General features: G+C 39.1%; 1 protein-coding gene and 1 pseudogene across 2 annotated transcripts in view; one reads left to right on the forward strand and one right to left on the reverse strand.

The window, feature by feature from the left end:
* STAP1 (signal transducing adaptor family member 1) overlaps nt 1–12,680 on the reverse strand; it is a gene marked incomplete at both ends in the record, with an annotated part of 35,741 nt that extends 23,061 nt beyond the window's left edge. Inside the window, one exon of the mRNA XM_081083695.1 lies at nt 12,561–12,680. Coding sequence (XP_080939821.1) covers nt 12,561–12,680 — 120 coding nt within the window. The remainder of the gene's footprint in view (nt 1–12,560) is intronic.
* LOC308513580 (protein N-terminal asparagine amidohydrolase-like) lies at nt 3,829–4,626 on the forward strand (annotated as a pseudogene). The gene has a single exon. The product of its transcript is annotated as a protein N-terminal asparagine amidohydrolase-like (transcript).
* Nucleotides 12,681–14,967: the final 2,287 nt, after the last annotated feature.

The raw sequence follows: 14,967 nt of genomic DNA on the forward strand, positions 1-14,967 counted from the left end.
GAGATATGAATCTTCTTTATCCTGAGATAAATCACCTAATTTTTATGGCTTAATTTTACATTTAATTTTTGATTAAATTTTTCAAAAATTTATTTTAGTATAAGATGTGAGGTAAGGCCCTGGCCAGGTGGCTCAGTTGGTTAGAGCATGGTCCCAAATACTAAAAAGGTTACAAGTTCAATCCCTGGTCAGGAAGCTGCTGGTAGGCAACCAATCAATGTTTCTCTCACATTGATGTTTCTCTCTCCCTCTCTCTCTAAAATCAATGAACATATACTTGGGTGAGAATAAAAAATAAAAAGATGTGAGGTAAAGATGTAGTTTGATCTGTGTTTAAATACAGCATTTGCCAAAACTTTTCTCATTGATTTGAGACATTCTATTTTAATGCAGTTTCAGTGGAAGCTTGCACCTGTAAGAGGGGCCATTTAAGAGGCCAGGATAGAACACAGAACAAGCATAAGCATTTAATATCTCCCTTCTAGGACTGTGGAAAGGATTGTATAAATTAATACATGTACAGCACATAGCATAGCACATGACTCATAGTTTGATTTCAATAAGTAACACATAGATCAAGGAAATGTGAGCAATTGGTAATGATGAAAATAGCACCATCAAAGCTGAACTTTGAAGTTTAAATTTCATTCCTGTGGTGAACATTTTATTATTAATACCAGCAGACCCTGAGCGACAGATGAATGGATTACTCTGACACATGTTTCTGTGAAAGAGAAGGCTAAGGGGCTTCTTGGCAGGAGGTACCAAAACAGCCCCAATTGCCTGCCTCCTTTGAGCTTTTATTGCAACAACAGCTTGAACTAAAATTAACCTCAAGATAAAATCAGCAGGATAAGTGTCCTTGAGAAAGCACATGATTCTACAAGGTCGGGTCTAAAAGACTAAACAGAGATTCCAGCAAAACACTCAGAGGCTCAGACTTGTTTGGAAAAGTCAAGGCAGGGGCTTCCACCTTTGGCAAAATCTTCCTTACACACTTTCCAACCAAGCCCCATGCTTCCCCACACATTCACATTTTATTATTAATACATTCACAACTTTTTAAATTAAAAAAATGTAAATAACCCATTCAGACTCTCACTTCACCCAAGTGCAAGTTTATTTAAATAAGGAGAATTTATATTCTATGAAGATTGTTTGTATTACAAAAGAATGGCAAGGGAGTTTAAGAAATAAAATCCTTCCACATCTAAGGACTTATCCTCATACACAGCTCTTTCCAAAAGTATGTTTTAAAACATTCCAGTCAGTTGCATGGACATGTTGATCATTCCTTCCTTTAGGGTTTAATAAGCTGAATTTCTATGACATATTGGATTATCTGAACTTATACTGAGAATTAAGGTAAGAAAGTCACATGAAGAAATTTTTTTATTTGTTTATAAATGTGAAAACACTTTTATATATTATGGTGTTTTGTATCTCTTTAATACTAAAGTATAATTTATTCCTTTTTTGACCATCAAAATGTCACCTCTTCAGAATTTATATACTTATTTTCTCAAATAACGGGAACTCCATAACCCATTGTTTTTGTTTGCCTTGGCTTTCAGGAAGCTCAAGGTTATATTCATTCTGAATTACAACAACAATCTTTCTCACATTCTTAGTAGAACTATTTTATTCTGTTGTCTTCATAGCTGATAAGGTGCTATATTAGTCAGCTTTTGTTATGTAACAAGCTTACCTTCAAACTTGGTGGACTATAACAGCAAATGCTTTCCATTTTTTACCATTCTGTGTCTGGCTAATGATTCTTTAAATGATGATACTTCTCTGTGACCAAATTGTCTAGGGTGGCCTCACTACTTGCCTGGAGTCTAAGCTGGGAATGCAGAAAGAATGAGTGGAAGTGGTATAGTCAGAAATATATTTGGTATTTGTGCCCCAGTTCCTGGCATAAAGATCCTAAAACCGGAGTGATAGAAGTGTTTTTGTTACTCATAATGAGCCCCTTAATATCATACCTGAGTTTATAATAATGAGGTGATTTGAGAGGGGATCCATGGAGAGCTTCAGGATGGGTCTGGTCCCCAAAAGAAAAAATGATTAGAGGGTTGGGACTTTCAGCCCCACTCACCGACCTCCAAGAAGGAGTGGGAGTGGGGTGGGCCTAGAGATTAAGCTTTATAAAAACTCTTGAACAATCACATTTGCTGAGCTTCCTAATTAGTGAACACATCCACATGCTGAGTGAGTGGTGCACCCCAACTTCACAGGGACGGAAGCACTCACTTGTGCTTGGGACCCTTCCAGACTTTGCCCTACCTACCGCTTCATCCAGCTGTTCATTTGTGTTCTTTACCAGTAAATGTAAGGAAAGCATCTTCCTGAGTTTCATGAGCCATTCTAGTAAACTGTCAAGTCTTAGGAGGGGGTCACGGTAACCCCTGACATATAGCCAGTCAGTCAGAAGTGTGGGAGGCCAGGAACTTGCAACTGGTGACTGAGGCTCGGGAGGGCAGCCTTGTGGAACTGAGTCCTTAATTAAGCTGTGAATCTGCACTAAATCGGGGTAGGTAGCTAGTTTCACAATTGAACTGAATGGTTCAGCAGCCAGCTGGTGTTCAGAGAATCACAGAAATGGCTGCTGGTGTTGGGAAATACCCCTCTGAGAGAACTGGAGGCTCCCTCCACCTGGCTTCATTCTTTAGCTAGCCTGGACTTGTTCACGTTCCGGCAGAGGGATTCCCAGGAGCAAGAGAGAGCAAAACCCAATGTGCAAGGACTTTCTAATCCTCTGCCTTTGTCATGTTTACCAAAGCATGACCGAGGCCAGATTAAAGCCGTAGAAAACTAGGCTCAACTTCTTTATAGAAGGAGCAGAAAAGTCCCATTTCAAAAGGGAGTGTGTACAGTAAGGCTTGAACAAATTGGTAGTATTCCTGCAACAACCTACCTCAGGGGCAGAGGTGGACCCTGGAGCAAGGTTTCTTTGTCTGATCCCTGTGTTCTTTCCACTCCATCCTACCTCCCCATTGAGAGCTCGCCATCGTGTAATGTAATGAACCTGCTGATGCCTCCTGGCCAAGAACAAGTTACCATAGGAAAGGACAGTTCCAAAGGGCATAGGATTGAAGGAGCAGCCAATAGATGGTCTCCAAATGAGCAGTTATAAACCTGGGCAAAGAGATGCTGCCTCTTGTCTGAGATCCAGGGGCCCAATATATGCTCGACGCATCTCAGAGTCAAGCAGTTTAATAAGGCAAGAAAACCCACCTCGTTTCGGCCCCATCAGAAATCTTTTCCTCCTTTCATATAGGATGCAGTGCTATTGGCATCACAATTGCCTTTCACCTTGTCTCTCTTATGTCCCCCCATCTATCCTCCACAGAGCTGCCAGAGTAGGACTGCGTAAATGGTGAGTGTGGGAGGCAGGATGCTCACCTTAGGCCCCTTCCTGTCCTCTCAGCGCAGCCTACCAGAGAGAGTGGGTGTTCTGCTCTGTTCTCTGCCACGTGGCAAAGGGTCTCCAAGAGGAGCAGGCTTGTGCCTCTTACACCGAGTCAGTGATTCAAGGTCGCCCAAGGCTACCTAAATCTAGGGTAAGGTGTTAGCAGAGTTTTGGCCTTAAATCTAAACCACATATAGATAGATAGATTTTATTAATGATAAAAGTAACTAGGGCGGGGGAGGCGGTCGCCTCCTTGGACTGCCGGGCCACCGTTTCCACGATGCCGCTGCTGATTGAGGGCTGGTGAGTGGGGCCGCCGCAGTCCGCTGGGGACCTCGTCCGAGCCCACCGGCTTCTGGAGGTAATGGGGCTACCTGCTGGACACTGACACCGAAGCTGAGGTCTCCTTGACCATGAGCTCCATAAAATCCTTTTCCGACCACGCTCAATGTGGAAGGTTGGAGGTGCACCCCGTGGGCGGCTTCAGTGGCAATAGGCAGTTGTCACAAAGTCTTCCTCATCAACTTCTTAGTGAATTTGACAGACTAGACGAGGACATTCACTTAGTGACATTATGTGTGACAGAATTAAATGGCCGCGAAGAAAACGAAAACCACTTTCCAATCACTTACGGCACTGCTGTCAACGTTAGAACTGCGGAGATCTACAGAGCCTCCTGCCAAGATCGCGGCCGGAGGAGGAGCTGCGAGCGTGCTGCGCGAGCTTTAACAGGAGGACCAATGGTTAGAATTTACGATGCAAAGACAGAACAACTTTGTATAGGACCGGATTCCTGGGTGCCATTTCCACATGTGGATTTCTGGTCGCAGCAAGATGATAAGCAAATACTAGAGAACCTTTCCATGCCACCTCGGGCTGAGCCCCCTCACTTTGTTGAACATATTAGAACAACCTTGATTAAAAAAAAAAAAATACCCATCTCCAACAAATACACTATTTCCTGGGAATAAAGCTCTACTCTAAAAAAAAAAAAAATGAAAATGGCTTATGACAGAGACCATTGATGGGAGGTTGGACGGAACATGAATTTGGAATCAATATCCATTGAGTCTTAGTGTCTTTCAAATGACTTTCAAAATAAAATCTTATTTTGGCAAAGGGAAAAAAAGGTAGTGGTTGATGTTCATTTGTGTGACCCCTGTGTCTTAATATTTTAATGGTTTCAAGCTGGGAAACAGAAAGTCCCAACAAACAGGTATAAAAATGAACAGGGTATGGGAGGTGCGGGTAATTTTTTGTGTAATGGTTCACTGTTTTGGGGAGGATTTTTTGTGTAATGGTTCACTGTTAAGGGGCCAAGAATAGAGGTAGGGAAACCAGCCTCCTATCATCTCAAGGACTTGTTGAGGATTGAATGAAATAAGGTATGTAAAGCACATAGGACCTGGGATCCATAAATGTTGGCTGCTAAAAAGAGAAAAAAAAAATTGCTAGATTGGTGTAGCCACTGTAGAAAACAGTATGGCGTTTCCTCAGAAATTTAAAAATGGATCTGCATTATGACCCAGCTATTCTACTTCTGGTGACTTATCTAAAGAAACTCAAAACATGAATTTGAAAGAATATATATGCACCCTATGTTCATTTCAGTGTTATTTACAATAGCCAAGATATGGAAGTAAGCCATGTGCCCATCAATAGATGAGTGGATAAAAAAGCTGTGGTACATATATACAATGGAATATTAGTTGGCCATAAAAAAGAATGAAATCTTACCATTTGCAAAAGAATGGAAGGACCTAGAAAGTATTATGCTCAGTGAAATAAGTCAGACAGAGAAAGACAAATATTATATGATTTCACTTATATGTGGGTTCTAAAGAACAAAATAAATTTAAAAATGCAGCATTGAAATAGACTCAGACATGGAGAACAATCTGGTGGTTGGTGAATGGATTAAGAAGTACAAATTGGTAGTTAAAAAATAGTCACGGAGATGTAAATAAATCATAGGGAATCCTATATAATAAAGAGGTAATATGCAAATTGACCATCACATCCTTGCACAAGATGGCCACCCTCGTGTGGTCACAAGATGGCTGGAAGGGGAGGACAGTTGTGGGTGATCAGGCCTGCAGGGGAGGGCAGTTGGGGGTGACCAGGCCTGCAGGGGAGGGCAGTTGGAGGGGAACAGGACTGCAGGAGAGGGCAGTTTGGGGCAATTGGGCCGGCAGGGGAGCAGTTAGGCATCGATCAGGCTGGCAGGGGAATGGTTAGGGGGTATTCAGGCTGCAGGCAGAAGTGGTTAGGGGCAATCAGGCAGGCAGGCAGGTGAGTGGTTGGGAGCCAGCAGTCCCGGATTATGAGAGGGATGTCCGAGGGGGTCCCAGATTGGAGAGGGTGCAGGCTGAGCTGGGGGACACCCCACCCCTGCATAAATTTCATGCAACAGGCCTCTAGTATAGTCAATAATATTGTTATAACTATGTATGGTGCCAGGTGAAACACTATATAAATTATATGATTGTCTAACACTAAGCTCTATACCTAAAACCAATACAAAATACATTTGACATTAAAAAAAAAACATTGCCTCTTCACTCACATTATTAACAGATACTTTGCACCCTTTCATATTGCTGCAAGAAGTAGAAAACTGCATTGAGAAATATGGCTTGAGAAATTTACTAATATATACTGTGTCTAAGATCAAAACAGATGTTCTGTAAGAACCATGAGAGTATCTAATCACTTTATTTAAAAATTCTCTTGAACTTTCTCAGATCTGACTTGAGATTAAAAAATAAAACAATTCAAATATATCTTAGGAGTTTTTTTTAAAAAATCATATCTCTCTTTTTAAGGCTTTCACATCCTGCTTTAGTTGTAAGCTTCTCAATGCAGGCAGCAGGTCAAAGCTACACTGTAACAAGGATAGGGGTGAAGGGGAGTGGGGAGGAGATCAGAATGTAGGTATATTGGTTAGAGAAATTAATGATGGGCTTATAGCTTTACTGACGTATATCATCTAAGATCAAGTCCAAATTTGAGACTCTCTGATTCTTGGAGGGAAAGAAAACAAGAGAAACCCTGAAGTCAAAGTCTGCCACTATGTTCACCGTTTTAATTAGCTTCATTCGTATTAACCCACCACTGGACAGAAAAACTACAGAGACTAATAGCCAGTCAAGGTTTATTGATGTCCTTCTCTATGTACATGCAGACATGCATTTGTGCTCCTGAGAAAAATTACAGAGTTGTTTAGTCATGACAGAATGATATGAATTGGATAGAATTAACCAGGGAAAAATGGGGGTTTTACTGGTAAATTGAACATATAAATTTATGGGAAGAATTAAGGAGGATTTATTAAACGAGAGAAGAAGCACAAACAAAGGCACTGAGTTGAGAGTAAAGGCAGCCTGGAGGAAAAATAAGGTCACAAATAACAATAGGTCCTGTGAACTCCAACCACAGCCACAAACCTAAGAGATCAGATCAAACTTATATTCAATATGCAGAGACCTATGGGCCATGTCTTGATTTAGTTTCTGGTAAGTTCTCATGAATACCAGCACTATAATCTGAGTCTTGTCTAAATATCACTCTCTTGCCCTGTTCAGTTGCTCAGTTGTTAGAGCATCAGCCCATGGACTGAAGGGTCAAGGGTTTGATTCTGATCAAGGGCACATACCTGGACTGCAGGCTCAATCCCTGGCCCTGGGTCATGGCGTGTGCGGGAGGCAACCAATTGATCTGTCTCTCTTGCATTTATGTTTCTCTCTTTCTCCCCCCTTTCTTTCCATTCTCTCTAAAACTCAATAGGAAAAATATCCTTGGGCGAGGATTAACAATAATAATAATAATAATATCACTCTCGATAATCAACATGTAGATATATATTTATATCTATGTAAACATTTTACAAATTAAGTTTGAAGAACTCATTTTTGAATGAAATACAATTAGCACTAAGATTCTTATGCTTTAGCAATCATTTATGTTGAGTCACTGAAGTAAGAAAAGGGACTGAAATGGGACTACTGAATGTATTGCTTGCTTCAAAATCATTATATAGAGTTTAAGGCAGCGGTTCTCAACCTGTGGGTCGCGACCCCTTTGGGGGTCGAATGGCCCTTTCACAGGGGTCGCCTAAGACCATCAGAAAACACATACATAATTACATATTGTTTTTATGGTTAATCACTATGCTTTAATTATGTTCAATTTGTAACAATGAAAATACATCCTGCATATCAGATATTTACATTATGATTCATAACAGTAGCAAAATTACAGTTATGAAGTAGCAATGAAAATAATTTTATGGTTGGGGATCACCACAACATAAGGAACTGTATTAAAGGGTTGCAGCATTAGGAAGGTTGAGAACCACTGGTTTAAGGTCTCTATCTCATTTACACGCAATTAAACAAATGTTTGAAATTACCGAGCTTCCCATTGAGCTCTGAGTGATAAAGAATCTAGTGATTAGACATCCCCAACCTTTGGAAGCCCACAATCAAATGGAATTAGAACTTTAGTTTGAGAGGTAGTAGGATGATGTCAAGTGCTTGGCAATAAAATCCAAAGAGGCTCCTTATTAGATGAGGAACCTTGACCATAGCATCTGTGAGCCACAACTCATTCATCTGTGAAGGGGATAAAATAATTTCTATCCAGAAGAGTTACTATAAGGATCAGAGTGACAGGACGATAAGAGCCCAGCATGAGCCCAGCCGGCATGGTTCAGTGGTTAAGCGTCGACCTATGAATCAGGAGGTCACGGTTTGATTCCTGGTCAGGGCACATGCCCAGGTTGCAGACTCGATCCCCAGTGGGGCAGTGCAGGAGGCAGCCTACCAATGATTCTCTTTCATCACTGATGTTTCTATCTCTCTCTCCCTCACCCTTCCCCTCTGAAATCAAGATATATATATATATATATATATATATATATATATATATATATATCCAGCAGTGTGGTATCTGCCATCTGTCAACCTTAAGAAAATATACCCATTATTATTTAGCCCATTTGATCATCACAGCAACCCATTCAGTTTTACAAGAGGAACAGATTAAAAGATTTAAGAGTTTTGCCCAAGTTCCATAGTTGGGCTGATATTTATATCTTCTGGCTTCCCAGTGCTCTTTCTCATTAATGTAACTAGTAAAAATGGGTTACAATGCAAAATCCAGTTAAGTTTCTCTCTATCCCATGTCCCCAATAAAAAACTATCCTTTTTCTTATGAGCAAGCAAAATGCCTTTGCTTAAGGAAGGATGTTGTATAGTGGTCTCCAAAATAGGACACATAAGCCCCAGAGGTGTGCAAGGAGGAAGAAACTTTTAGAATATCTAATTATATTTCATCTTTCTTAATTCCTTTTTTGCATATCTCTAATAATTTGCTTGTAGTATTGGTATTAGTACACAAGTACAAGTGTATAATTTCTAAATAGATTGGTAGTCTTATAGTAGAGATCTGTGCTTAAAAATCTTGAAAACAGTGTGTTATTTTAAAAATTGGCCTGGCCGGCGTGGCTCAGTGGTTGAGCATCAATCTATGTACTAGAAGGTCATGGTTCCATACCGGTCAGAGCACTTGTCCCAGTTGTGGGCTTAATCCCCAGTGTGGGGCATGCATTAGGCAGCCAATCAATGATTCTCTCTCATCATTGATGTGTGTGTCTCTCTCTCTCCCTCTCCTTTCATCTCTGAAATCAATAAAAATATGCATTTTTTAAAATTAAAAAAATTTAAAAAGCACACCTGAGATAGCCCTGAAATCTTTCTAAAGAAATTACTGGCAACTAGAGTACTGGTTAGAGAAATGTTATTTTGATATTATTAAGATGACCACATTCTTATGTTCAGGCTCATAAGAAGACATATTACACATAGTGTTTCTAATGTTAGCATATCACAGATTGAAGAAACTGAGATGCTCTCCAAATGCGCTCTTATTTTCAAACAGTTCCAGAAAAATGACATTTTCCCCATGGATAAGAATTGTGTTGCTGTTGATGTCCCACTGTGGCATTCAAAGCTCTTATTATCAAATAAATCTTCCTGATTAATCCAAAATTCTAGTGCTGTGGTTAAAGTAAAATTTTCCACATTATTTTTTCTATGAAGATTCTGTACTTTTAATGGCGCTAAGACACACCTCTTAACATGTAATCTCCTTATAAAGCAGGTTACTTCTCAGTTTTACATTCTCTAGCTCTAATGTTCTGATTTCCTTCAACGGAGATTTCACTTAACATCCTGCAGAGCCTCCCAACTCTTCAGCACATTGGCTCCAAAGATGACCTTCTATATAGCATTGGCTCACCTCCTTTCAAAGGTTCCCTGGCATTCTATGGCCATATGCGAAGAAATCCCACTATTTTCCTGAGCTTTTCCTCACAGCTTCCATTTTCAAACACTCTATCAATACAGCTCTCCTTTGAGCCATATTACTTGTAGACTCAAAATTGATTTTATCATGTTAGTAAGACTATGATAAATAGTGAAATGGGAAGAGAATGAATCTAGCCTTTGGGGTGAGCCAGATGTTTTACATGCTATCCCTTTAATCCTTGAAACCACCCTATCAGTAGAAATTTTTGTCACCCTCTTGCTCTGTTCTCCCTGACATACAAGTGAAAGATACTTTGCTATGTAATTGGGTAATCGAGTCATCGCTCCTTATTAAACTTATCCTTTTTGTGTTGTTGTTGTTAATCCTCACAGGAGGATATTTTTTCCATATATATATATATATATATATATATATATATATATATATATATATATATATATATTTAGACAGAGTGGAAAGGAGGGGGAGACACAGAGAGAAATATCGATTAATTGCCTCCGTGGCTGGGGTGTTGAGGGGGGAGGGGCGAGGGGCAGGGATCAAGCCGCTCTATGTGCCCTTGACCGCAACTGAACCCGAGGGCAGATGCTGTAACAGCTGACCCAAACCAGCTAGGGCTAGACTTAGCCTTGTAAAAGTAGGGTCTTTGTGTTTTATTCATATTCTACAGAACTGAGTGTGATGCTTATTGCATAGGAGGTACTCGATAGGTGTTGCTTGAACGAATAAATAGACTGAGCACCTACTGTATCCCTGGCATTGTACCTTGGGAGGCAAGTCGGATTCTCTCCATTTTACAGTTGATGAAATTGAGTCCCAAGGAGATTGAGTAAGTTGTGTAAGATCATAAGCTGTGAGTAGCAAAACCATCAGGTAAAGTCATGTTTTACTGACACTCTAAAATCCTTGTTCTTCCTCTTAACCATACCAACGGAATGCCTTCTTTAAACATGAAAAGGAATCTGATATCAAAAACAGTTATTTTAAATACTTGGAAAACAACCAATGAATGACAAAATTTAAATTACAAATTAGAAATTCCTTTTTCTCAACTTCTCTTTCCTCGCGAAGTGTAACAATGTGGCTAACCGATGGTGGATGGTGATAAGACTGAATTCACTTTTAAAGCATGTAAGATCAAGCAAAAAATATTACAATGTAACTGACAAATATTAAAAATGCATATTTAACACCCATAACAGAATACAAATTACGATGTCTTTACTCTCAAATAATAAATGGTCTTATTATGTATAAAAGAAATATGTGCCATTATAGATATTTTCATATACACAATTTCCCCCAAGTAATAATAAATCCACAGGAAAAAAATATTAATATATTAAATATTTCTTATGGCATTTTCAAAACATTTAAAATTTTCTAGTTTCAATTAATATTAAGATTTCATAAAATTTGAGCTGTTAGTGATTTTTTTTTTTTTTTTAGTAACAGGCACTTTGTATTTATTTTTCTCATTAATTTCAAATTATCTACGATTACTATTCTAAAAGCACTGATTTTAACTGTAAGTTTTCATTATTACATTTAAAAATATGGGATGCTTACCCAGCCAGCATGGCTCGATGGTTAAGCATCAATCTATGAACCAGGAGATCATGATTCGATTCCCAGTCAGGACACATGCCCAGGTTGTGGGCTCGATCCCCAGAGGAGGATGTGCAGGTGCAGGAGGCAGCTGATCTATGATTCTCTTTCATCACTGATGTTTCTATCTCTCTCTCTCCTTCTCCCTTCCTCACTGAAATCAATTCAAATATATATATTTTTTAAATGGGATGCTTTGCCCTGGCCAGTTTGGCTCAGTGGATGGAGAGTCTGCCTGCGGACTAGAGGGTCTCGGGTTTGATTCCAGTCAGGGGCATGTGCCTTGGTTGCGGGCACATCCCCAGTGAGGGGTGTGCAGGAGGCAGCTGATCGGTGTTTCTCTCTCATCGATGTTTCTAACTCTCTGTCCTTCTCCCTTCCTCTCTGTAAAAAATCAATAAAATATATTTTTAAAAAATGGGATGCTTTGTGAATTTTCTTACAAAGTGTATTTATGTCATGTGAAGTATATACCACCCACAAAACACCCTATGTATTATCCTTCATTATTCTTTCTTAACTTTTTTTATTTTTTAAACCCACAATCTTGAACAGTATTTTTAAAATGTATTTTATACATAATGTTAAACAGTATTACTTTTATCATTTTCACATTTTTTTACAAAAGTTTACCACTTTAAAAAATAATTTGATCCTTATTTATAAGCTTCAAACAACTGAGAATAGGAGCAGAAGGTTTAATTTCAATCATAATATTTTATCTTAATGATACAAGTCATCATGGAAGCATCGTAGTAAATTGCAGAGAAAATACAGGAAACATTTCATCTATTAAGCCAAAATCTTCTGTGATGTGTAAGTTAACTCTTTGAACTTTTAGCTTATTGAACTTTTTTATCTTAGTAACTTAATATTAGAACTTTATATTACCATATACAGAGGTAGGCAAAAGCAATTTTACAGCTGTGAGTACGTAAAACTCAGAGCTTATTCTTGTGTATTTTTCCATATGAACAACTGTAAACCTGCATTTGCCCACCCCTGTATAATGCATACATATATACACATATGGTTAAGCCATACATTGTATTTAAATTATGCAAGAATGGGATAATATTTCTGAGCTCCAGGAAGAGGGTTTAATCGCAACAGAAACAAGGAGGTCCTTGTCACATCACAACACCATGAAATACACGTTATATTAAGACAGAAGCTGCTAGTTTAACATTATCATCTGTGGACTTACCTGGTATTCTGAGCGCTTGACTAATAAAAAACCTTCAAAGTATAAAGGTAGAGCAGTAATCTTTAACCTCTCTTGGAAGATCCTTCGAGGGGCTGGTTTCGGGGGCTTCTTAGCCATCATACCCTCTCGTGGGTGTGTGGTTTGGTTACAACTGTATCCAGTTTCAAACAAAATGAGATCTACCTTGAGTGAGAGGAAAAGGCAACTGTTCAAAGAGGAAGTCCCAACTCGATTTTAAACCACCAACAGGACACACACACACACACACACACACACACACACACACACACTTTCCTTCGCTTTTTATGAGGTAAGATAAAACAGGCATAGACCAGCTTTGAGAAAGCAACCTCTGAATAAACTACATGTACTTAGAATTACAATAACAAAATAAACAGAAGATTAACATCACCAGAAGATGAAAGGAACCCATTTGGAGATTCTGGGCTTTAGAGGAGACATCCAGGTCACATTTGTTTACTTTTTGTTTTCATTGTTGTCCATTTTTATCCCTAGAAGGCATGACTTGAATTAACTCCACTTCACTAAAAATTAATTCATAGGATAACTTTATTTGGACTACTTCTGTTGTATTTCAGGATCAAACTTTGTTTAAATTTTAAGAAAAATGGAGCTCTTTATCCCATACCCATTTTGATGGTCCACTAAGCATAAAACACAGTTATGGGAACATGGAACTTTCCACTTCTTTTTGGTCAGTATTTTAAATTCTTGGGTCACCAGTGGATATTTGGCAAAATGTTTGGCAGAGAAAGCTTTAAATTTTCAAACTTTTGTTTTGTTATTTTATGCTTTCTGAGCTGTGTATCACTGATGCTATGATGCATAGATGAGGTCCTTACTGTTATCTAGTAAGGTTTATAGAGCTTCACTGGGACCAACATGCAACTAATAGTTCCATGTGGGGAATGGTCATTGAGAGACTGGAGTTAGCTCAATACTATAAAAGGAATAGCAGAAGAAAGAAACATAGGAGGAATTCTGGTTTGTTTTGCAGGGTCCTGAGAAGTTACACCATTTGATATTTCACCCTCAATATTTCAGGAAAACTCTTGATTTAGTAGCCTGGGCCTGAGCATTCCCTACATCTGAACCAGCCTATTCTCAGAAATCAAACCAAGCCAGGCACCTTCCAACTGACCCCTCCTTTTTGTTGTTGTTAATCCTCACTCCAGGATATTTTTCCATTGATTTTTAGAGAAAGTGGAAGGGAGAGGGAGAGACAGAGAGAAATATCAATGTGAAAGAGTGCACGCACCCTGACCAGGGCCAGGGAACCTGCAACCAAGGTACATGCCCTTGACCAGAAATGAACACAGGACCCTCAGTCCCGGAGCCGATGCTCTATCCACTGAACCAAACCGGCTTAGGGCTGATCCTTCTTTTCTAATGGAGAGAGCACATGGTTTCCTCCACCAGTTGGGGCAGCAGTAGATGTGGGATACCAAGTTGTCTACAAAGTGAGGTACAACAATACAGACAGATTATTAGTAAATTAGAGAAGAGTGTTCAAGTGTGTTATCAAAATGAAAATAATTTGAAACAGAAATAGGAAATCAAAACTTCAGAATTATCGCCTTACCTTTAAATTTGAGACCTGCTCCCTATGACCCAAACTTTCAAATGATAAAATCTAAGCCCAACTTAATTTTTTGGAGATAAATTCACACTATTTTTTAGTTTCAATGTAATTTTAAAAATGAGTCAAATAACCAAAGAAAACCTCCCAAGTTAATAAGTGACCAAATCTGCCTGTTGGCAGCTGGTAGCTGATGTAACACAGGAAGGCAGTGAAAGGAGGGCTGAGAACTGAGAAATAAGGAGACGCAGGGAGGTAGGATGCTGGGAATCATTAGTGGTCAGAAAGTGAGAAAAGTAGTCACTGGCTTTATGTCCAGAGATTGGCATGGGAGAAAAACAAAAATGTCTTTTAAAAAGTGTAAAAATAGAAATATTTTGAGAAATAATGATCTAAATACACCTTTTACATATTATGCAGCAGTAAAAAAGAAGGATCTCTTACCCTTTGAGACAGCATGGAGGGACCTGGAAAGTATTATACTAAACGAAATAAGCCAGTCAGAGAAGGACAAGTATCACATGCATGATCTCACTCATATGTAGAATCTACAGGACAAAATAAGCTGATGAACAAAATAGATCCCGAGACATAGAAACATGAAACAGACTGTCCAATCTCAGAGGGAAGGTGGGGGTGGGTGGGAGGGAATATATTAACCAAAGAACTTGTATGCATATATGCATAACCAATGGGCACAGACAATAGTGTGGTAAAGGCCTGGGGTTGGGGTGGGTGCAGGCTAGAAGGGGTCAGTGGGGAGAAAGAGGACATCAGAAATACTTGCAAAAATAAAGATTTTTTTGA

This window comes from Myotis nattereri (assembly GCF_964212035.1).
Source record: "Myotis nattereri genome assembly, chromosome: 1".
NCBI lineage: Eukaryota > Metazoa > Chordata > Mammalia > Chiroptera > Vespertilionidae > Myotis > Myotis nattereri.